Below are 23,334 nucleotides of genomic sequence, written 5' to 3'. Positions count from 1 at the left end.
TACTATCCAGGAATGCACGTTTGGCTCCTCTCATGATGATAGTCAGCATTCTACTGCATAGTTTTATTCAGAAAAGAAATAGTCACATATTGTCCTTCCAGTCCTTGATTCTTTAGTAGTAGCTAGGTTCCAACACTCAAACATCCTGGCATAGATGGATACATTTTTGAAAAAGCCTTCTTGGCACTTTTGCAGCATCCTGTTCCTGGGTAAAGCTGGGAGCTAATTGGGTGTATAATTGCATCCTGCTAGACACTTACACAACTGATTTTCTCAATTGGAATGGAGCCTGCTGGTCCCAACATTTGATTCCTCTCACAGTAACAAATGAGTTAAAATAGTCCCTGCCACCTGAGCTCTAAACATATGATGGTTTCACATATTACATCAGGGGCTCAATAGTGCTCTGTGTCTAGTTAATGTTTCAAATTCCAATTTCCATTTGAAACTACCCTTTTTTAAAAAAGTTCTTTATAATGTTTTGAAACAAATTCCTTTGGGGATAACATTTTCCATGATCTAATTAGAAATTATATTTTTTAAGAAAGCTTAAGTGAAATCAGTTGAGCTACTTAATTGAGTAGTGTCACCCTTACTGTTATTGGCATGTGCACTCATGCACTCCCTGTGCTTTCCAGTGAGAAATGCTCTACTCAGCTAATTCAAAAGGTGAATCTAGAAACTTCCAGAATGGCATGTTTTATAAATCATGTTAAGACTTGGAAATCAATGCAAGTTTAAAAATCAGCTCAGTAGTTTCTAAGCTGTGAACATTTAAACATGACAATTTCTCACATATACAAGACTGCTTATATCCAATTTTAAAGTATAGTTTGAGTTGCTGACTTTAAACAACTTTTAAATCTGTTTGCTTAGTTAAGTACTACTTAAGGCCACTGTGTCAGGGAGCCTTTATCCAAGACAGGAATTAAGGTTTAAATGGTAATTAATCAAGTCATGTAAATTTTTCCATATCTATCATTAGGTTTTGTTTGTTTTTTGTTTTTTAAAAATCATACCTAGATTGTAAGGAAACTCTTCAAGTCCAGACAAGGATTCTAGTAGTAGTTGCTTTAGAGAGAAGTTTCCTATTGAGTTTGTTTTGTTGTGTTAGGTTTTTTTGGAGAGAACTACAACAGACTTAGACCTGCTAAAGATCTGGCCCAAAATATCTATTGTCTATTTGAATCAGTCTAGTAGCTTCAAACACAGCCCTGAAGGTGCTTCAAGAGCAGACGGAGAGAGAAGCATGTCTGTTCCTTTAGTGGGAGGTACTTGGTTCTGAGGGAGATTGCCATGGTTTGAAGAATATTTCAACCAAACAATTGTTTTGATAAGATAAAGTTGTTCTTAATAAAAGCAGGTTGCGGTTATAGTAACTCTTTGTGCATTGTATTCACTGACATTTTAATGAAGAATTTTGGCATGGAAACATTCTCCACTTTATGCAATTGCAATGTGATGCGTACACTTATCAAGATGTTTCATTTCTATCATTCCCTGTTTTGTGTTCTTGTATTTGTAATTAAAGGATGTATTGTTTCACTGAGATTTGTTTGTTCTTCCTTGTTTCTTTTCGTGAAGGACTCTGGTGAAAGAGCCTCAATGGAGAAGAAAATGTTTCTAATAAAAAATAAGAGTTAGATGACAGAGAAGCTACACCAGAGGATGTCATTTGAAAATGAAGGAAAACTGGCCCAGTAAATATAACTGGGTACTATGCAAGGAAGATGATTTGGGACCAGAGAATATAGAGTGATTTAATCTGCAGTACCACAGCTTCCATGTTGCTAGTCACACTTAATGTAGTAACCATGATAAATGATTTTGTAGTCAAATCACTCCTGAAAGGAAATATACTATCCAACATGTTTACTGCACTAAATAGCTGCCCTATGCATTCACGTTTCTTGGCCACATTTAATTCTAGCCAAGTCCAAACCGGAGGGTTTTGGACAGGAGTGGGGTAAACTCTGCATCCTCCTTTTTCCTGTATATTCATGTTTTATAAATGTGAGTCTAGAATCTTTTACACAACTAATCTATTTATGTTAATTAGGTTTCCAGATGAATGCATCATCTTGGCCAATGTTTCTGTTAAGAACACTAAATGGAGCTGAAATGGCACCTGCAGCATTCTTTAAGAAGGTAAGAAGAAAGGGGCTCCTAGTAAACAAGCTTCCATCAACTGGTCCATGATTACATTTTTATTGAGGATGCCAGGATATTGTACTGTTCTCTTCAGCATGGAAAGGCAAGAATGTTGTTTAAAATTACTTTGAAGTGGATTGGCAAGCCACAAAACTGGACAGGAAATGATCATCTTCTAGTCCAAATGGATGGGCACCTCTTTTCCTGTGTTTGGACATTTCAGGTATGCTGTGTTGTTTAGAAAAAATTGTTAGCTTGGTTTTTTTCATGGATTTAAGATGTCATGAGTCTCTCTCATTTGTTGACAGTAATGTATTCATGATGTGCCTGTGTATGTGTTGGGATAAAACTGGTAAGGGGGAATGAGAGCCACAGGAATGCATGGGGAGTTTATGCTGAATATTTTTATTTGGCAGATACTTGACAGTTGAGCTGTTAAGAATGTAGTGGGGACTTAGCTGACAGTAATAAAAAAAATGCTCTCAGTTTTAGAAGGATGGCCTTTATGCTGAAGAAAAGAGGATCTTAAGAAAAATGTGTGAAATGTTTTTATGCAAAAAAATGTAGGGATGCAAGTATGACTCAGCTGATCTGTTGATTTTGATTTGTCCTCCTACCATTTTTATGAGCTTGCTAAAATCAGAGTAAAGTTCAGTGATTTCTTTCTTAGTACTGATAATGGCTTTGCATGAATTTGTGTTAGTAAAACGTACATTGGGCTTGATCCTGTAATCTTTGTTCATGAATTCCCATTCATTTTGAGAACATATTGATTTGAATGCATTCAGAAAATACCTATGGCATGAGCAGTGGCACTGCAAGCTCCTCGATACTGTCCCAGCAATATGCCTCAGCCTTTTCTGGAGAGTCTGCCTCTTGAGGGTAGGATGTAATTTGGTTTCCCTTCAGTCCAACTTATTTCACCCAGGCCACAAAACAGCCTTCAGATGTTAATGATTGGTATGTACATTTTTATAAGTAACAAAGAGGTGAAAGATTCTCTAGTCCATTATCAATCCCCAGAAACATTCAGTCCCTCGTAGACAGTGGTGAGCTGGAGCCTGTTCGCTAGAACCGGTTGTTAAATTTAGAAGCCCTTTTAGAACCGCTTGTTCCACGAGGGACAACTGGTTCTAAAAGGGCTTCTAAATTTAACCAGCCGAAAGTGGCGCCTTAGGCGCCGACTCCAGGTGCTCCAGGGCTGGAGCACCCAAGGGGAAAATTTGGTAGGTGCAGAGCACCCACCGGCAGCTCCCTGCCCCACCCCAGGCCCCAGCTCACCTCTGCTCTGCCTTCACCTCCTCCCCGCCACCCCGCTCTGCTTCTCCGCCCCCCCCAGGCTTCCCGTGAATCAGCTGTTCGCACAGGAAGCCGGGGCAGGCTCAGAAGCAAGGGGCCACTCAAGAAGAGGGCCGCTTGCACCGCAGCAGGTAACCCGGGGATGGGGACACGCAGGGGAACCGCTCCCTGCCCCAGCTCACCTCCGCCACTCTCAGCAGGTGGCAGCTTCCTGCTCAGGCCTCTCAGTCCTCCCAGGCTTCCTGCCGCACAGCTGATTAGCGGACCTGGGGCGGGGAACGGTTCCCCTGCATGTCCCCATCCCTCCCCCTCCCTGGGTTACCTGCTGCGGCGTGAGCAGAGAAGCAGAGCGGGGCAGCGTGTTCAGGGGAGGAGGCGGAGGTGAGGTGAGGTGGGGCCGGGAGCTGCCAGTGGGTGCTCTTCACCCACCAATTTTCCCCATGGGTGCTCCAGCCCCGGAGCACCCAGGGAGTTGGCGCCTAAGGTGCCACTTTTGATGTGATCAGTGGGGGGAGTGGCTGCTCCCCCTGCTCCCCCTTAGCTATGCTCCCCCACCCCTAGGAGCCAGAGGGACCTGCCAGATGCTTCCTGGGAGCTACCCCGGGTAAGCACCGCCGGGACTCCCCACCTCGCCTCCCCCCCCCGGCAGGTGCCTCTGGCTCTTAGGGGTGGGGTGCGCACCCACTACGGTGGCCCACGAGACCCTCCTGCCCGGTTCTGGGGGCAGTCAGGGGACAGGGGATGGGGGTGGATGGGGCAGGAGTCCTGGGGGGGGCGTCAAGGAACGTGGGGGGTTGGATGGGGCAGGAATCCCGGGGGGCGGGGGTGGGCCACGACCCCCTTGTGGGGTGAGGAGGGAACTGGTGATTAAGATTTTGGCAGCTCATCACTGCTCGTAGAAGTACATTTTTCTGATCCTGTCCTCTCCCTACATAAAACTATGCCATTTATTTTTAGTGTATGTTCACTGTCCCATAGAATACATCAGATTTACTCAGACAACTGGTTAAGTAGACTCGGCATAACCTTGCTGCCAGTCACATAAGTAGGAGCATACTTGAGCCTAGGTAGTATAGAAAATTTAAAATAAACATGTAACAATGTATTAAATGTGTATTGTATAACCTTTTTGGGGTAGTCAATATGAGAAGTTAGAATGTTAGAGAAAAGTAGCTGTCTTTCAAGAGTTCATGGAAACCTAGATGTTCTGCAATTTTTATTTTGACAGGAACCACCAAAACCTGTTCCAAACTATTTTAAAGTTGGAATGAAACTTGAAGCAGTAGACAAAAAGAACCCTTATTTAATTTGCCCAGCGACTATCGGAGATGTTAGAGGAGATGAAGTTTTCATTACATTTGATGGCTGGAGGGGAGCATTTGACTACTGGTGCAAATATGATTCTCGAGATATCTTCCCAGTTGGATGGTGTGGCTTGACGGGAGATGCACTACAGCCACCAGGCAACAATGGTAAAACTACCAGTAATAACGCTTAATCTGTCTTCCCAAATTTTGCTGCTGTCAAGCAGCTGGGACTTAAGAACCAACTGATCTTATGCAGATTTTAATATGTAAACAGCTGATGCAGATAAAATAGTGACACGTTTTCACTGTATCATACCTAAGGATATGATTGTCACGGATTCCATGACTTTATCCGATCTCCATGAATTCTTTTTCTTCAGCTGTCAGTGGCCAGGGCCAAGACAGGGCTGTGCGCCTGCACCCCCACCCAGTAGGTCACTGTGCACACCATGGCTATAGCTGGGGCCAGAGCTGTGTGCCCCTCCCCAGCTGCGATCGGAGTGTGCGACCTCCCTTCTCTTGTGCCTAGAGCAGGGGCTATATCCCACCCCTCCCCTGTAGTGGTGGGGCTCGGGCTGTCAATCTCTTCCCCCTGCTCCAACGGGCTCCAGTTGTCATTACTCCTCCAACCTCTGCTTATTTTTAGTAAAAGTCAGAGAGGTCATGGCTCCCCTGAATTTTTGTTTATTGCCCATGACCTGTCTGTGACTTTTACTAAAAAATAACCTTGACAAAATCTTAACCTTAATCCATATCTTTTTGTGTTCTCTATGAGAAACTATTATTGTTCATTTACTGTAGTTCACAACTATTTGTGCACACAGTAGCTATGGAAACACATCTTGACTGACATTGACATGCCATAATTTTGTTTCTTTTATCATTCCTGCTCTAATTCTGATAATGGTAGAAGACCAAATCTAAACTGATTCCATTAAAACCAATTGCATTCAAATTCTTCTGCAGTGAGAGAGCTGGTTACGTTCAGTTTTCTATGTCCTTTTTGAAGAATATTGGACTTCATCTAAACCTTTTACTTGTATTGTTGGTAGTCTCAGTAATGTTGGTAGCTGTATTAATTGAATTTCATAGGAGTTTATATTCAACTTTGCATCAACACCTTACCTCAAGGTTATAGAATGGAGCTCCCAAGAACAACAAAGAACTGTTTTAAAGTAGGAAATGTAATAAGTTTCTTTATTGTTTCCAAGGGATTCAAACTCTAGGCTTACCTGTAGCATTTGCTTTGGACTGTAAACTTTTTCTGTTTTTGAAATTGTGTATTAGTATCTTCCAAATGCTTTGTTTGCTGCTTATCTACCTGCTTATGTGAACCTGTGGATAGAGAGCCCCTTTAGCTAATAGCCAAGTCTGCTCTGTTGTCATATACCCACTTCCTTCTTTGCCAAGGTATGTGAAATGAAAAAGGAATATCATTGTTTAATATCTGTGATATGCTAAGGGGTATCTTATAAGATATCTGAGGTTTTGCTCTAAAACAATTTGGGTTGTATTATCTTACTCCTTTCAGATTCAAGATGTGTGAAAGGAGTTTTTATAAGTTGGAATCGCATTTTAAATTCATTCTGCTGTTACTAAGAATTTGTTCTAATCATGAACGGTTTCACTATGTGTGTTAAGTGGATGAGAAACAAGAAGAGCACATTTCTGTAGAAAAGCTGGTAGAACAAAGAAGGCAAGTAACCATATATGGTTCTTTTCCCAAGATTTTTCATTTTTAGGACAACAATGTAAGAATCAGAGGTAAGGCTAACCACTAAAGATTGGGGTGAGAATTAGGAAGAGTTGTCACACAAAATCATAGGGTAATAGAATCATAGAATCATAGAATATCAGGGTTGGAAGGGACCCCAGAAGGTCATCTAGTCCAACCCCCTGCTCAAAGCAGGACCAAGTCCCAGTTAAATCATCCCAGCCAGGGCTTTGTCAAGCCTGACCTTAAAAACCTCTAAGGAAGGAGATTCTACCACCTCCCTAGGTAACGCATTCCAGTGTTTCACCACCCTCTTAGTGAAAAAGTTTTTCCTAATATCCAATCTAAACCTCCCCCATTGCAACTTGAGACCATTACTCCTCGTTCTGTCATCTGCTACCATTGAGAACAGTCTAGAGCCATCCTCTTTGAAACCCCCTTTCAGGTAGTTGAAAGCAGCTATCAAATCCCCCCTCATTCTTCTCTTCTGCAGACTAAACAATCCCAGCTCCCTCAGCCTCTCCTCATAAGTCATGTGCTCTAGACCCCTAATCATTTTTGTTGCCCTTCGTTGTACTCTTTCCAATTTATCCACATCCTTCCTGTAGTGTGGGGCCCAAAACTGGACACAGTACTCCAGATGAGGCCTCACCAGTGTCGAATAGAGGGGAACGATCACGTCCCTCGATCTGCTCGCTATGCCCCTACTTATACAACCCAAAATGCCATTGGCCTTCTTGGCAACAAGGGCACACTGCTGACTCATATCCAGCTTCTCGTCCACTGCCACCCCTAGGTCCTTTTCCGCAGAACTGCTGCCGAGCCATTCGGTCCCTAGTCTGTAGCGGTGCATTGGATTCTTCCATCCTAAGTGCAGGACCCTGCATTTATCCTTATTGAACCTCATTAGATTTCTTTTGGCCCAATCTTCCAATTTGTCTAGGTCCTTCTGTATCCTATCCCTCCCCTCCAGCGTATCTACCACTCCTCCCAGTTTAGTATCATCCGCAAATTTGCTGAGAGTGCAATCCACACCATCCTCCAGATCATTTATGAAGATATTGAACAAAACGGGCCCCAGGACCGACCCCTGGGGCACTCCACTTGACACCGGCTGCCAACTAGACATGGAGCCATTGATCACTACCCGTTGAGCCCGACAATCTAGCCAGCTTTCTACCCACCTTATAGTGCATTCATCCAGCCCATACTTCCTTAACTTGCTGACAAGAATGCTGTGGGAGACCGTGTCAAAAGCTTTGCTAAAGTCAAGAAACAATACATCCACTGCTTTCCCTTCATCCACAGAACCAGTAATCTCATCATAAAAGGCGATTAGATTAGTCAGGCATGACCTTCCCTTGGTGAATCCATGCTGACTGTTCCTGATCACTTTCCTCTCCTCTAAGTGCTTCAGGATTGATTCTTTGAGGACCTGCTCCATGATTTTTCCAGGGACTGAGGTGAGGCTGACCGGCCTGTAGTTCCCAGGATCCTCCTTCTTCCCTTTTTTAAAGATGGGCACTACATTAGCCTTTTTCCAGTCATCCGGGACTTCCCCCGTTCGCCACGAGTTTTCAAAGATAATGGCCAAGGGCTCTGCAATCACAGCCGCCAATTCCCTCAGCACTCTCGGATGCAATTCGTCCGGCCCCATGGACTTGTGCACGTCCAGCTTTTCTAAATAGTCCCTAACCACCTCTATCTCTACAGAGGGCTGGCCATCTCTTCCCCATTTTGTGTTGCCCAGCACAGCAGTCTGGGAGCTGACCTTGTTAGTGAAAACAGAGGCAAAAAAAGCATTGAGTACATTAGCTTTTTCCACATCCTCTGTCACTAGCTTGCCTCCCTCATTCAGTAAGGGGCCCACATTTTCCTTGGCTTTCTTCTTGTTGCCAACATACCTGAAGAAACCCTTCTTGTTACTCTTGACATCTCTTGCTAGCTGCAGCTCCAGGTGCGATTTGGCCCTCCTGATATCTTTCCTACATGCCCGAGCAATATTTTTATACTCTTCCCTGGTCATATGTCCAACCTTCCTAGAACCTGCTAGACTGAAACAGGATGAGGGAGGAAAGGTGGTCCAGTGATTATGGACCTAGCCTGGGACTCCCTGCTCTGCCACAGACTTCCTTGGACAAGTAGTTTAGTCTTTCTGTGCCTCAGTTCCCCATCTATAAAATGGGGAGAATACCATTGCTCTACCCCACAGGGATGTTGTGAGGATAAAGGCTAACAAATACAAACTGAATAAGATTTGTTAAAACTTGTATGGAAACTTCATGTATGTTGATTATGATAAAATGAAAAGATTTTTAAAAAGCATTGAAGCACTCAGATTCTACGATAATGGGGGTCATGTAAGTACCTTAGGTGCTGTGACAGACCCAGACCAGTGGGGTACAGGAGTCTGGTAGAAGGCAAATATACTGGCCACTGGATGAATAGTTTTCTGTTCCCTGAGTGACCAGAGCAGGGGCTGTGCTAGAGCAAGCAGGAACCTGCTAGAACCAATTAAGACAGGCAAGCTAATTAAGTCACCTGGAGCCAATTAAGAACATACTAGAATCAGTTATGGCAGGCAGACTAATCGGGACACCTGGTTTAAAGAGGACTTCCCATCAGTTAGTGGAGGGCGTGAAGGAGTGAGAAGGTGTGCTGCTGGAGGACTGAGGAGTACAAGCGTGATCAGGCTTCAGGAGGAAGATCTTGTGGTGAGGATAAAGAAGGTGGTGGGGGGGAGGCCATGGGGAAGCAGCCCAGGGAGTTGTAGCTGTAGCTGTCACGCAGACGTAGAAGACATAGACAGCTGCTATCCACCGGGCCCTGGGCTGGAACCCGGTGTAGAGGGCGGGCCTGGGTTTCCCCCATTCCCCCAACTCCTGATCAGACACAGGAGGTGTTGACCTGGTCTGTGAGCAACACCAGAAGGGAGGGTCTAATATGGAAAGGGATCTGGCCTGTCCCCAACCCACTACATGGGACAACAGAGACTGTGGAGATTGTTCTCCATTTCCCCCATGCTGGCCAGTGCTGAGGTTAGCTGAGTATACAGCAGGTTTGAGCCTCTAGCAGTAGTGACTAAACTGAGAGCTGCTGTGAACCTCTGAGGTGAGCAAATCCGCCAAAAAGCACAGGACCCACTAAGGTAGAGGAGGAACTTTGTCACAGTAAGTAGAAAAAAATAATACTGTCTTCTTTTTAAAAAGTCTTTGAAGATTGGAGGGTTTTCTCCATATAGTTACATGTCTATCATTTATAGCTAGGAACATAATTTTAAAGCAATACTTCTGTGAGATTGGAGATAAGAAAGCTGCATTTCCAGTCAATTCCCAGGGAGATTCTTATATCTAAATCTCTTGTTTCATACAAGAAATACGTTTTAGTTGATTTTTAGTGACAACTTCAGCGTTTTCTCAGCAGCTTTAGCTCACCTGATAGTAGCAAGCAGAGCAGGGCAAATAGATTGGAATCTTAAAAGGTGACTAATAGTTAGGCATCCAACTCCCATTGAAAATTAGGGGAGTTGGATGCCTAACTCCCTAACGCTCCTTTAAAAATCCCAGTTGTAATTTGTAGCATACAGAGGAATCTCATCCACTGCCTTTCTGTTGATAAATTGTCCATCCAGCAGTTTAGGTCACGTGGTCAGTTTTTTCTAGGAATGTTTATGAAGTTTAAAGAAAATATCAAGGACTTGGATGTAAATCTAATCCCGAATCTTCAAATTGGCTTTGATCTCTTTTATCAACATGTTTTCTTGATCTATGGCACCTCTGTCATCTGAAGATGCAACTGCAAGCAAATTGATCCCAAGTTCATAGATTTACAATCAAAGATCTCTCTTCCGTATTCAGACCTAATATAGAGAGACCTAATATTCTATATTCAGACCTAAATCCTTCCTGCAGCAGTGAACTAAAGAGGAGATTATGATCAAGGGAAACCTTTGAATGTGTGGCTGAAAAGAAATTCAGAGCTAAACTGAGCTACAGTAATCTGTGGGGTACTGGCTACTACTGAGTATATTTGTAGGAAAGAGGTTGTATTTCCCTATTGTTTTGGAAGCTAAATCCAAAGGAATGCGAGATGCTATTTCCCAAAGCAAAAATTATGGAGCAGACTACAGCTTGATGACTTGATGTATGCTATTAACTAGCAAATATTTGTTGGAGAAATACCTGTCTTTCTCACTTTCTCACCCTCCTTTGGACCACTTGAATTTGGGCACATTTGAAAGATGATTCCTTTTAAAACACTGTTTCAATATCCCAATCTTTGAATTAGGAAAGAATTTTCATGGTTTTACGTAAGTGTTGTGAAGCTTACATTTTTTTTTAATGCTTGCAAAGGGTTCTTTCTTCCCTTTTCTTTATCACCATATTTGTCATCTAAATGTTTTTTCATCTGGTCACCTTGGTCTTTTTTTGTTGCATGCTGTAGGGCTGAAGTGTAGAGCTTTTTTTACATTGAGGCCTGATCTACACTAGAAAATTAGATCACTTCAATTCACGCTCCTGAGTGGTATAATTAAGCCAACCTAAGGCCTTGTCTACACTACACAGTTTTGTTGACAAAAGTCAGTTTTCGTCAACAAAACAGTAGAGATGTACATATTGCAATGCCCCTTTTGCCGATAAAATTCTCCTGCTTTGCCAACAAAATAAAGCATAGAACTTTTTTTGGCAAAGTTGTATTGACCAAGTCAGTGTAGACACTGCACTTGGTTATGTTGCTATAATTGGGCTCCAGGAGGTGTCCCACAATGCCCATCCTGACTTCTCTGGTTGGCAGTTCAAACTCTGCTGCCCTGCACCCACGTACACAGACATCTGTTCTTCCCCCTTTTAAGGCCCGGGAATTTTTGAAATGCCACTTCCTGTTGGTTCGGTTTGGACAGCTCACATTGCATCTTCCCAACTGACCATGGTGGCTCCAAATGCTTTCCTGCTGGGACTGCACAGCTTCCTCTCCCCACAGTGCTGTGCAGTCCCAGCTCCGCTCCAGCCTTAGGAATTTTTATATTTATGGTCCAATTTCTCGTGAATTGTGTGATAAGGGCTATGAATGGGACATGCATCAGTGCCCCGATAAGGGAGCTGAGGCAGACATACCAAAAGGCAAGGGAGGCAACTGTCACTGCGCCAAAGACCTGCTGCTTCTGTAAGAAGCTGGATGCCATCCTTGACGGTAATCACATATTCACCACCAAGAACCCCATGGATACATGGCGGGGCTGGAAATGGTGGCGGACAGTAGACTCAATCCTAAAGACAAAGTCATGGGCGAGGAGGTTGAGTTGGAGGACTGTGGAGCACACAGCAGGGTCATCTGATGGTACAGTGAGTCAGGACCTCTTTTCTACTGCAGAGGGGTCTGGCCAATCCCAGCAGTCCATCTCTAGCGTGCATGATGAGGGAGAGGAGAGCTCTGGTAAGTGATCTTTTTGAGTTGATGATGTTCGGTTATATGAGGCAGAGCTGTTCTTTGCTCTGTGTATTCTAGAAGTGAGTGAAAGGATAGAAATGTACAACACTAGCTGTGTTTGCGTGTGCTTCATGTTCCTTTGTGCAGCTCAGCAGTGTGCTGGAACTTAGTCTTAATGCACACCGAGATTTCACAGGAATCCTCCAGAGAGATCTCTAGGAAACCTGGAGGTACTTGCCAATTCTCTGCTGAAGATTCCTTGGCAGCGCTGCTTTGTTCCTTCCCCCATTGTAGGAAACTGTCCTGTGCCAGTTGGCAATCACTTGTGCAGGGACCAAAGCAGCACACAGGCAAGCAGCATAGGGACTGGGTCTGAAGCTGAACGCTTCACTTTTGCATCCTTGCTTACCTTCAGGAGTAAGATATCAACTTCACTGACCCTCACCTGTGGAAAATTATGGCAGAATTTACAATATTATTCCCTAGTTCCCTGTAGTTAAAAAACCACCTAAACCCTTACCCCATCTTGAATGTCCAACCCCGCATCCCTCCCTGGGCCAAACTCACCATGTTTAGGGTGTTTGCTGAGATGTGTGCTTGCCAAGGGACAGAGAGAAAGTGATTCAGATGTTAAAGGAGGTGAATTTTACTATACTGATTCAATGCTGTGTGTGAACTAACAGTCATGCTTCTGTGTATTATTTCTTGTGCTTATGCAGATGTGGCCTATAGGGGAACCCTCTACACATTGGTGGAGCACCTCTGCCAAATAAGGAAGCAACCAAGGCAGAACAAGGAGGACATGTTTTGAGAGGTGCTCCAATCCTCAGAGGCCCAAAAAAGAGCATGCAGGGACTGGGGAGAGACCCTGAAAGAAAAATTTAAAATAGCAAGGCAAGACAGAAAGGAGAGTGAGGAGTGCATTGTAAAGGGCCAGGAGTGGATGATAGACATGGTGGAGGAGCAAACACGAGATGCTGAAGTCCATAATCAAGCTCCAGGCAGAAGACATGCATGCTCACGACTCCCCGCAGCTGATACACAACTGCTTTCCTTGCACTCCCCAAACTCCTCCCACAGATTCCTTGCAAATTCCCCAGCGTCTCAGTATCCCATTCACTCCATCCCTTTGAACAGCTTCCAGAATGATAGTTGGACTTGCACACAGATATGAGAGCATACACTGCCCTGCATTCCTATCTCTCTTCCCACCAAGTCTTTTGTGTGTGTGTTTTAATTGGTATTTAATAAAAACAAATTCTCTGAAAGATAAGCAATCTCTATTTGTCTCCTACAAGTGGTGGTTAAAATGTAGCCCCCCTGTTGGGCCCCTCTAATAGACCTGGTATCTGGCTGCTCAAATTCAGCAGCCAGGTGATCTGCCTCCATGCTCCACCCCAGGGAAAACTTTTCACCCTTAGCCTCACAAATATTATGGAGCGTGCAGTAGGCTGCTATGACTGGGAATATTTTCTCATTTAGATCTGATTCTGCTATAAAGGCAGTGCCAGCATGCTTTTAATCCGCCAAATGTATATTCTGTTGTCATTCTGCACCTGCTCATTCTGTTGACGTGCTCTTTGCTGCTGTCCAGGTTTCCTGTGTAAGGTTTCATGAGCCAGGGTGTAAGGGGTAAACCAGGTCTCTCAGGATCACTATAAGCATATTAACATCCCCCACTGGAATCTTCTGGTCTGGAAAGGAAGTCTGTGCTTGTAGCTTTTTGTACAGGTGTTCCTGAAGATGCATGCACCTTCCCGGACCACCCTGTGTTGATGTCAGTGAAACGCCTACAGTGATCCACAAATGCCTGCAATACCATAGAAAAGTATCCCTTTCTATTGATGTACTCTGTCGAAAGATGGTCCGGGGCCAAAATTGAAATATGCATGCCACCTGTTGTCCTGCTGCAATATTTCACACACATTGCCAAGAGTCACAGTCCTTCATAGGAGGATGAGATTAATGGCTCTGCACGCTTGCACTACCGCAGCCCCAATAGTTGACTTCCTGACTCCAAACTGTTTAGCGAATGACTGTAGCAGTCTGGAATCACCAGCTTCCATAAAGCAATAGCCATGCACTTCTCCACTGAGAGAGCAGCTCTCATTTTGGAGTCCTTGCACCGCAGTGCTGGGGCAAGCTCTTCACACAGCTCCAGGAAGATGGCTTTCCACATCTGAAAGTTCTGGAGCCACTGCCCATCATCCATACCTGCATAATAACGTGATTCATCACTCACTTAAACAGTCTACCGTGTTGACAAAACTCTGTAGTGTAGACAAGGCCTAAGTTCCTGTCTAGGCAGAGCTATGTTGATGGAAGACTTCTTCTGTCAACCTAGCTACCACCTCTTGAGGAGGTATGTAGTGTCCACATGGTGGTACAGCAGCGCAGCTGTGCTTCCATAGTATTTTAAGTGGAGACAAGCCCATAGTTGTTAGCAATTGCAGTTAATTAGCATGGTTCCATGTGTGAAGTGCTTTCACACATCACTGAAATGTGAATGCAGCTGATGCTCCTGGGTGTCTTGAAGTAGGATGCTGATTTTACAAGGTCACAGACAAAGAACCATGAGGTCATGTCAACTCTTCAAAATTATATCAACCTAACTTACGTTGGTATACAGCCACCACAGTTAATAAATTTGCTTCTGTTTGTGCACACTTGGCTCCTTGTGTTGGCAGTGTTCCTCCTCACCAGGAGCATTTGTATCAATTGTATTGTCAGCATGGGGCATTGTGGGACAGCTCCTGAAAGCCAGCAACAGTTGATGTAAGCATTTCAGTGTCTACACTGAGACTTGCATCGACTTACTTACATCGACTGTGACTTTAAGCCCCTTGGGGAGGAGGTGGTACTAAATCAGCATAGAGAGCCACTTTTGTCACTGGGAGCCAAATTTAAGTGAAGAACTACTACAGCTAGGTCCGCACAAGCCAGCTTACGTTGATCTAACAGTGTAGTGTAGACCAGACCTCAGTCAGGATGGTGAACAGCAAAGAATGTCTGGCAGGCCTATCATACATGATTGCCTTGGATAAATACCAAAAATGACTGCATAGCCTAAATAGTGTTTGCTTTAAGACTCTTCAAATAGACCTTACTTGTGTACCAGAAGGTTTTAACACTTGGGGCTGAATTCATCTCGGGTGTAACTGGCATTGCCATAAATGGGCTTAGAGCAGGGTTGAATTTAGCCCTTTAAATCATCTCAAGGCTGTATTAAACTCAAGCTACAGCTGCAAATGAGGATATATGCAGCTCGTTATAAGATATTAAAATGATATCACTGTTAGTTTTATTTTTCAGGAATTGATCTTCTTCTACAAGCTACCATTTTAATGTAACTTCATTAATGCTACATCAATACTGTAAATAGTTGCGTATGATCTGGGGAGCTTGGTGGCTTTATCATGCACTGGTATCTTTTAGCTGATTTCTAACTTTTTTTTGGACTGCAGTTAATTTTGATTAAATTATTTGATTTAAAAAACAGAATCAGATGGTTAGTGCTATCAATGAAGTACATGGGGATTTTGCTATGATTTCAGTAGTGGTGGTGGTATTTGCATTTTCATGGCATGTGGGTGTTGCTGTCATGGACCTATTGTGCTAGGTGCTGTGCAAACACGGAACAAAAAGAGTCCCCGCCCAAAAAGTTGACAACCTAAGTAGCCAGATTGGGTTGTCCAATAGGGTTCCACCTAACCCAGGATGTAGGTTAAATGCTCTGATTTTTACTTCAAAAAAAAAAAACTGCTTTCAAATCGATTTAAAGGACCGCATTTCAATGCAGCAACAGTTGAGAGCACATATAAAACCGTCATGGTGAATTACAAATGTAATAGCTTGTACAATATTATTTCACATATGGGTTTATTTTTTACATATTCACAATCTTTAGTCCTGGTTTATGAGAAAAGCAGGATGTCAAGAGCTGGAATTTTAGCTTCCCAGGAGTCATAAGAAACAAATTGCTAGACTTAGAATCTCAAGTCTTTTTACTTGGAGGTGGTGGTTTTCTTCCTCACTGAGGTTCTTCAGTCAGTTCAGGTTGTAGCATGAGGAACTTCATGGGAACACTTCAGGCCTTCTTAAAAACAGACATCTATGTTTGTACCCAGTTCATTTCTATGTATACCTTCAAATTAGCGGCAGTGCTATGGGTACCCGCATGGCCCCACAGTATGCCAACATTTTTATGGCTGACTTAGAACAACGCTTCCTCAGCTCTCGTCCCCTACTGCCCCTACTCTACTTGCGCTACATTGATGACGTTATCTGGCCCTGGGGAAAAGAAGCCCTTGAGGAATTCCACCATGATTTCAAGAATTTCCATCCCACCATCAACCTCAGCCTGGACCAGTCCACACAAGAGATCCACTTCCTGGACACTACGGTGCTAATAGGCAATGGCCACATAAACACCACCCTATACCAGAAACCTACTGACCGCTATGCTTACCTACATGCCTCCAGTTTTCATCCAGACCACACCACATGATCCATTGTCTACAGCCAAGCTCTAAGATACAACCGCATTTGCTCCAACCCCTCAGACAGAGACAAACACCTACAAGATCTCTATCAAGCTTTCTTACAACTACAGTAGCCACCTGCTGAAGTGAAGAAACAGACTGAAAGAGCCAGAAGAGTAGCCAGAAGTCACCTACTACAGGACAGGCCCAACAAAGAAAACAACAGAACGCCACTAGCCATCACCTTCAGCCCCCAACTAAAACCTCTCCAACGCATCATCAAGGATCTGCAACCTATCCTGAAGGACGACCCATCACTCTCTCAGATCTTGGGAGACAGGCCAGTCCTTGCTTACAGACAGCCCCCCAACCTGAAGCAAATACTCACCAGTCGCCACACAACAAAAACACTAACCCAGGAACCTATCCGTGCAACAAAGCCCGTTGCCAACTCTGTCCACATATCTATTTAGGAGACGCCATCATAGGGCCTAATCACATCAGCCACACTATCAGAGGCTCGTTCACCTGCACACCTACCAATGTGATATGCCATCATGTGCTAGCAATGCCCCTTTGCCATATACATTGGCCAAACCGGACAGTCTCTATGTAAAAGAATAAATGGACACAAATCAGACGTCAAGAATTATAACATTTGAAAACCAGTCGGAGAACATTTCAATCTCTTTGGTCACTCGATTACAAACCTAAAAGTGGCAATTCTTCAACAAAAAAACTTCAAAATGAGACTGCTGAATTGAAATTAATTTGCAAACTGGATACAATTAATTTAGGCTTGAATAGAGACTGGGAGTGGATGGGTCATTACACAAAGTAAAACTATTCCCCCCTCCCCCCACACACATGTTCTTGTCAACTGCTGGAAATGGTCTACCTTGATTACCACTACGAAAGGTTCCTTCCCATCCCCCCCCCGCTCTCCTTTTGGTAATTGCTCACCTTACCTGATCACTCTTGTTACAGTCTGTATGGTAACACCCATTGTTTCATGTTCTGTGTATATAAAATCTCCCCACTGTATTTTCCACTACATGCATCCGACGAAGCGAGCTGTAGCTCACAAAAGCTTATACTTAAATAAATGTGTTAGTCTCTAAGGTGCCACAAGTACTCCTTTTCTTATTTCTGTAGAAGACTTTCTTCAGAAGATATTTAGGTGGCAGCTGAGCAGTGTGCTCAAACCAGTATAATTTCTTTGAAAAACAGCATTAGCGATAACTTCGACTGTTCAAGAGCTGCAGCATTGACAACTCTAGGTAATTACAGTTGAGGCTGTGAGGCAATACATTTATAAAGCATCTTTCTTTCTGATTTTTTGTTGTTAGAGCCCAAGCCTCAGACTCACATAGTAAGGTGATTAATAGAATTGATCAATTCGTTAAAATACATTTTGTTAAATACATTACTCAGCAAATAAAAGTAAAATTCATCAAATAATTTGAACTCTAGAAGTACAGTAGATACTACTCTGATTTGTTATATATCAGGCTTGGAACATTCATAAAATCTTTTGCTTTTGGTCTTACCAAAGATGGTGATTTTGGTATTCTTAAGAAAACTTCTAAAGTAGGTCAAGTGTGGCATCTTTTGATAGTTACAGTCACAAATGGACGGGGGTTGCTTGGGAAAATTTGGCAAATTACTTCTTTTTATTTTAAAAGTGAACCAAAAGATCATTGCAGCTATATTAAATGAATTAACTTTTCTTGCTGCTCAGAATGGGAAACAACATCAGCAAACAAACAGTTGTTGGAAAAATTGGTCTGTGATTTTAATTTTTGTCTTCAGGAATGACAGATGTAAACATATACAGTATAATTTCAATATATATTAGATATACTCAGTATATCCATGTCACGGTTTCAGGATAACTGCACTCCTATTCCCCTCCCTCCTGTGGTCCACTGCAGGTTTGCCCAGTCAGGTATCAGGTCTCCAGCCATCACCTGCCCTTCTGTAGGGACCCTTGTCTCACTCCCTTCTTAGCAGGGGCTTTAGGGCTGCACAGCCTCCTGCCATCCACAGTGATATCCCTAAGAAGCCAGTCTGCCTTAAAGTCTAGTGTGTACGCTATTTTATTCCAGAGAACAATGAAATAGTTTTTACCAGTGACCACACAGCTATTCCAAGCAAGCACATTTATTCATAGATTAAAAGCATTACAAAGAAAACGTAAATGGGACAGGCAGCAGGCACAGTCAGGCTCAGCTCTGTGGGTGGGTCTGAGCAATGTCCAGCAGTCAGGCTCAAGCTCTCTGGGTGGGGCTGAGCAGAAGCGGTCTGTGGCCCAGCTCCTTGGCTGGGCAGACAGCGAACAGTCAAACTCAAGCCCTCTAGGCGGGGAAGAGCAAAAGTAATTTATGACCCAATTCGCTGTCTGAGACAGACAGCAAACAAATGTAGGCCATCCAGCCTTCTGTGGGTGGGCTGCCATCCCAGGGATGGGGTTAGCAGCAGGTGGTAGGGGGACCCGGGCCCACCGTACACTGCTGAGTCCCAGCCCAAGACCCTAACAGTGGCAGGAAATCTGGGTCAGCGGGGATGCTGCTGAAACACGCTGACCATAGCTTCAGCAAACATAACTGGACTAATGTCTGGTTTCCTAGGGCTATTTCTTACTCCCACCTGTTTGTAGGGCTTCATCACTCACAGGCCCTCACGCTGCTCGGGGTATTCACCGGGCAGCAGCTCCTCTGGATATTCCTCCAGAGGCAGGGGTTGAGACAGCTCACGCCCTGGCTCAGGGGCTGGCAGCAGTGTCCGACTCCATCCCTGGGCCTCCCTCAACTGAGCTGGAGGCCCTGCCTCTTATACTTCCTGTTCCACCCTCCACTTCTGACCCAAAGGGTAGGCTTGGCCTGGCTCCACCCACTGGGTGAGTGGTTTTTCCCTGTAAGCATCAGAGAGGTCACTCCACCTCACTACAATATTTAAAAAACAAACAAACAATAAACAGATTTTAAATCCATACTAAACATACCAGAAATCACCCATCTTCCATATGGGGAGTCTGGTAGGTAGACCAATATCCCATTTAACAAGAGTTGCCCCCCCCCTTGGACAGAGAGTCATGTCCATTTGCTGAAGCAAAATGAAGAGAATTGTTTAGTTTCAGTGACTCACCTTAATCCATGGAGTACAACACAATCTTACATGAACCATTCATAAATTTAGTACAGTGGTCCCCAAAGATACCACATGGGGTTGCAATGTCTGTCACAGTGAACATCTAGATAGACAGCTTACGAAGATAGACAAAAATTTCATTTTGCTTACTTTCAAGGTAGATTACTCGTTACCATCGTATCACTTTCAAGCCTACTTAAAAAAGGGAAAGTAGTATGCTGCACTTTTTAAAGCTGAAAATATTTGTAATAGGCAGTTTGTAGTCAATGTGTTTTAATTCTGAAATATTAGGAACGACTTCAAGTTTCCTAATTAATATAGCAGTCTTTTTAATCTTGGATGCCATGATCATATACTTTGTAATCTGTCAGGGCAAAAATGTGTGACAAAGTGAGTGATACAAGAGCAAGCAGAGATTTTAGGAATTAGCATGAAATATTATGGCATTATCTTAATCTAAATACATTTTCTACAGGTTGGTTAAGTAGCTTAACATTTCTGATGTAAATAATTTATCATAGGAGGAGGTAGAAATAGCATGTGATGTATATAACATGGAGGTAAATTCAGGTATAAAATGAGGGATATCCCATCATAAATTTATCACAGTGTGATAGATGATGTCCATACGTATGAATCTCTGGCCCAAAGAATTTACATTTTAAGGGCCTTATCCAGCATCATGAAAGTCAAGATTACCATAGATTTTGATAGGCATTGGATCTGCCCTATGAAAGAGGTAATAAAAAGGTAAAATTGAGAGGGAAGAGCTAACTATTGATTATCTAAAACAAAATATTGTTTAGCTAGATAAACTGTAGTTTATAACACCCTTGGGTGTTAGTCTTATTGCTGGTATTTCCCATGTTTGACTCTTTCAGAGTAGTGGGTGGAGGGAGGTATATGAGAAAAAGAGAAATTTTGCAACAGTGTCTGGTTGACTTGTTAACATTAACTAATCCTGAGTTCCATCATCATAGGTTTGGCAGACTTTATAAAATATTAACACTATCATTCAATGTGTTTTTTGTATTTTGCTTTTCAATTTTGTACATTTTTAGTTATGACTTTCTCACACTGATGACTTTTTCAATGTGTAATCCTCAGAATCTTTGACTGTAACTGATGCAAGACATCCCTACCATACTTAGTGTAGTGTTCTTCATTGTAGCTAGCAGTCTGGGGGTTTTAAGATTGAATTAGGTGGAAACTAACCTGGGATCATCAGAACAGTCTTCAAGCTGCTGTAGAACTTCATAGTAAGAGGGAAGTTTCTGTTGGACATTTGTGTGCTCAAGTTCATCACATATCGGTTACAATTGTCTAGACCAGGGATTGGCACCTTTGGCACGGCGGCCCGCCAATGGGGGTTGCGGGAAGCGGTGCGAGCCGAGGGATGTGCTGGCCGCTGCTTCCCGCAGCCCACATTGGCCTGGAGTGGCGAACTGCGGCCAGTGGGAGCCGCGATGGTCCGAACCTGCGGACGCAGCAGGTAAACAAACCGGCCCGGCCCGCCAGGGGACTTACCCTGGAGGGCTGCGTGCCAAAGGTTGCCGATCCCTGGTCTAGACAACATAATACATCTTGTATCCGTATTATGAGACCGTCACCTTTCCCTGCACAAAAGAACACACAATACTGCAACAACTGAAATGCTTCCTTAAACAAAACGAAGTGTAATGAGAGGATTTTGAAAATTCAGTTGGAAACTAGCCTGTCTGGATATTGATAACTATATAATTAAGTAGCTTCATCTGCGAAGATTGAGTACGATCTTCCATGCAGACAGTGCCAGGGAAAAAAGTTCAGTTTCTCTCTCATCCAGACCTTCCTAGACTATCAGAATAGGAATTTAAATGAGCCAAGGTGTGAAAAAATGAGATGCAGGCAATAGGGGGAGTCACAAAAGGAAATCTCTCGCTGAAGTGTTGGAGAGACAGATTTTAGTGACCATAAGGGAAGACGGTGTCCAGTAATCTAAATATAAAAGTGATATGTGATGATCAACTGCAGCTTTTATCCTTAGCCGCCTCCTTCCCCCCCCCCACGTGTGTCACCTCATCACTTATCTCCCAGTGCAGCCCTTTTATTGTTGGTTAGAGCAGTCGTCTTTCATTACACTAATCAACCTGTGATATTAAAGGTCCCCTTCAGGAGCTGCTTGCGGGCATGGGAATAGTGCAGGCAAAAACAGATAATGTGAAGTACCTTGTCTGTATCTTTTGCTTTCCAACGATATTTTCAACATCCAATTTCTTCATTCAGTTTTTCCAAGATGATATCACAAATTCACTTCTTTACGGTGATATTCAAATTATTTTTTATTTAAAACTAATTGTCCTGTACCTTGATTTTGTATTTACCCAAGTGTAGAAGGTAATTAATGTTTTTGCAAACAATGAACAGCTGAAAAAATAGTTTAATGAACAATTTCACTAAAAATTAATACAATTACTCTGGAGTCTGAAATTTTTACAGTACAAAACCTTAAATTAAGCATTATATACAGCACAATAATCTATTTTTCTTTTCAGTGGAGTATTAACAATGTAACATTTTTATTTTGGCGTGAATTACATTTTTCTCTAACTCAACTTTGTTCTATGTCCAGGTCACAATAGTTAAACCAGACATGCACAAAATAGCAGATTTATACTGTCGTCCTAGTTTTATATGAAAAATCCACAATGCTTAAGGCTAAAAACATGATTTGCCACCATCCTCTCACTGTTAAGCTTTTTTTTCCCCCTCTTAATATTTCTTGGCATCTCATAACAAGTCACATGTGGTATCTCTCAGAGTAAGGCATCTGTTGTAAAAGGAGGAAAGGGTTTTTTCCCCTTCTTCCCAAAGAAGAGACTGTGTTGAATGTCTTTGCATGAATAAGCCCAGACGATGCTTTAGGATAAGGCCGTTTGAATTCTCTCTTGTTAAAATTACATTATAGCAGTGTTCCAAGTGTTATTTGTCTTCCCATTACTTAATGGATTCTGTTTTCTCATTTCTTCTGCTTTTAATTCTTCTTGTGTACCTTTGTGTCATGAATGTTTGTTACTGGCCATACAGTGGCTGGGACTTAGTGGGTTTCTGGCCGTTGCATCTCAGTATTTATAACCCACCCCAGGAATAACAGTGCCATAATTCAAGTATGGTACTTTTCAGACAAAACAATTGACCAGTTTCCAGGGTGACTTTATCTTCTTCTTAGGCTTGTTGCATTTTATTTTCCCATTTGGGACCCAATCTTGCTCCCAATGAAATCAATAGCAAAATTCCCATTGACTAAAATAGAAGCAGGATCAAGGTCCTTTATTTTCTTGGATGTTGTCTCACCCTCCCCAAATTCTGATTATTTCAAACATTGAGACCTAAGGAGTTTTTTTCCTTTTCCAATACATTTAAAGCTAACTCCTGCCACCTGGTACACAGCTATAGAAATGGTGTGAAGCAGAGAGGCTGCTAAGCGGGGACTCAACAGATTGCTTCATGGTGCAGAGCTTCACTTCACAGTGGTTCTCCTTGTGGGCAGACTTGGAGTAAGTGTGTGGTTTGTACAGCCTCCCTCACGATGGGTCTTGCTGGGGTGGGGGTGAGGGGGTCTGTAGGTGCTACTGTAATACAAATAAACAATAAATATTGGGAATAGTGCCCTCATCATTGAACCACAACTCTACTTGGAGATGGCTCGGTGTGACATAAGCACTACCGCGGCCCATGTGCTCAGCTCGCAATCTCTAAGGGTTCACTGTGGCACCCATCACCATAGTATCTGAACACTTAAAGCTGGACAGTAAGATCCCTTAGG

The 23,334-nt window shown here is 43.1% G+C and overlaps 1 protein-coding gene across 6 annotated transcripts in view; it reads left to right on the top strand.

Moving 5' to 3' along the window:
* Positions 1-23,334, top strand: part of SCML2 (Scm polycomb group protein like 2) — a 135,868-nt gene that overhangs the window by 71,230 nt on the left and 41,304 nt on the right. For 4 of the 6 annotated variants that reach the window (XM_043504447.1, XM_038387723.2, XM_043504452.1 and 1 more), the window contains 2 exons: positions 2,060-2,148; positions 4,679-4,922. In XM_043504447.1, coding sequence (XP_043360382.1) covers positions 2,060-2,148; positions 4,679-4,922 — 333 coding nt within the window. Of the gene's footprint in view, positions 1-2,059; positions 2,375-4,678; positions 4,923-23,334 lie in introns of all 6 variants that reach the window. The other 2 variants (XM_043504457.1, XM_043504461.1) reach the window with 1 other exon arrangement.

This window comes from Dermochelys coriacea, chromosome 1 (genome assembly GCF_009764565.3).
Source record: "Dermochelys coriacea isolate rDerCor1 chromosome 1, rDerCor1.pri.v4, whole genome shotgun sequence".
NCBI classification, from domain to species: domain Eukaryota; kingdom Metazoa; phylum Chordata; order Testudines; family Dermochelyidae; genus Dermochelys; species Dermochelys coriacea.
The sequence above is the reverse complement of the archived record's forward strand: the minus strand, read 5'-3'. Positions and strand labels throughout refer to the sequence as shown.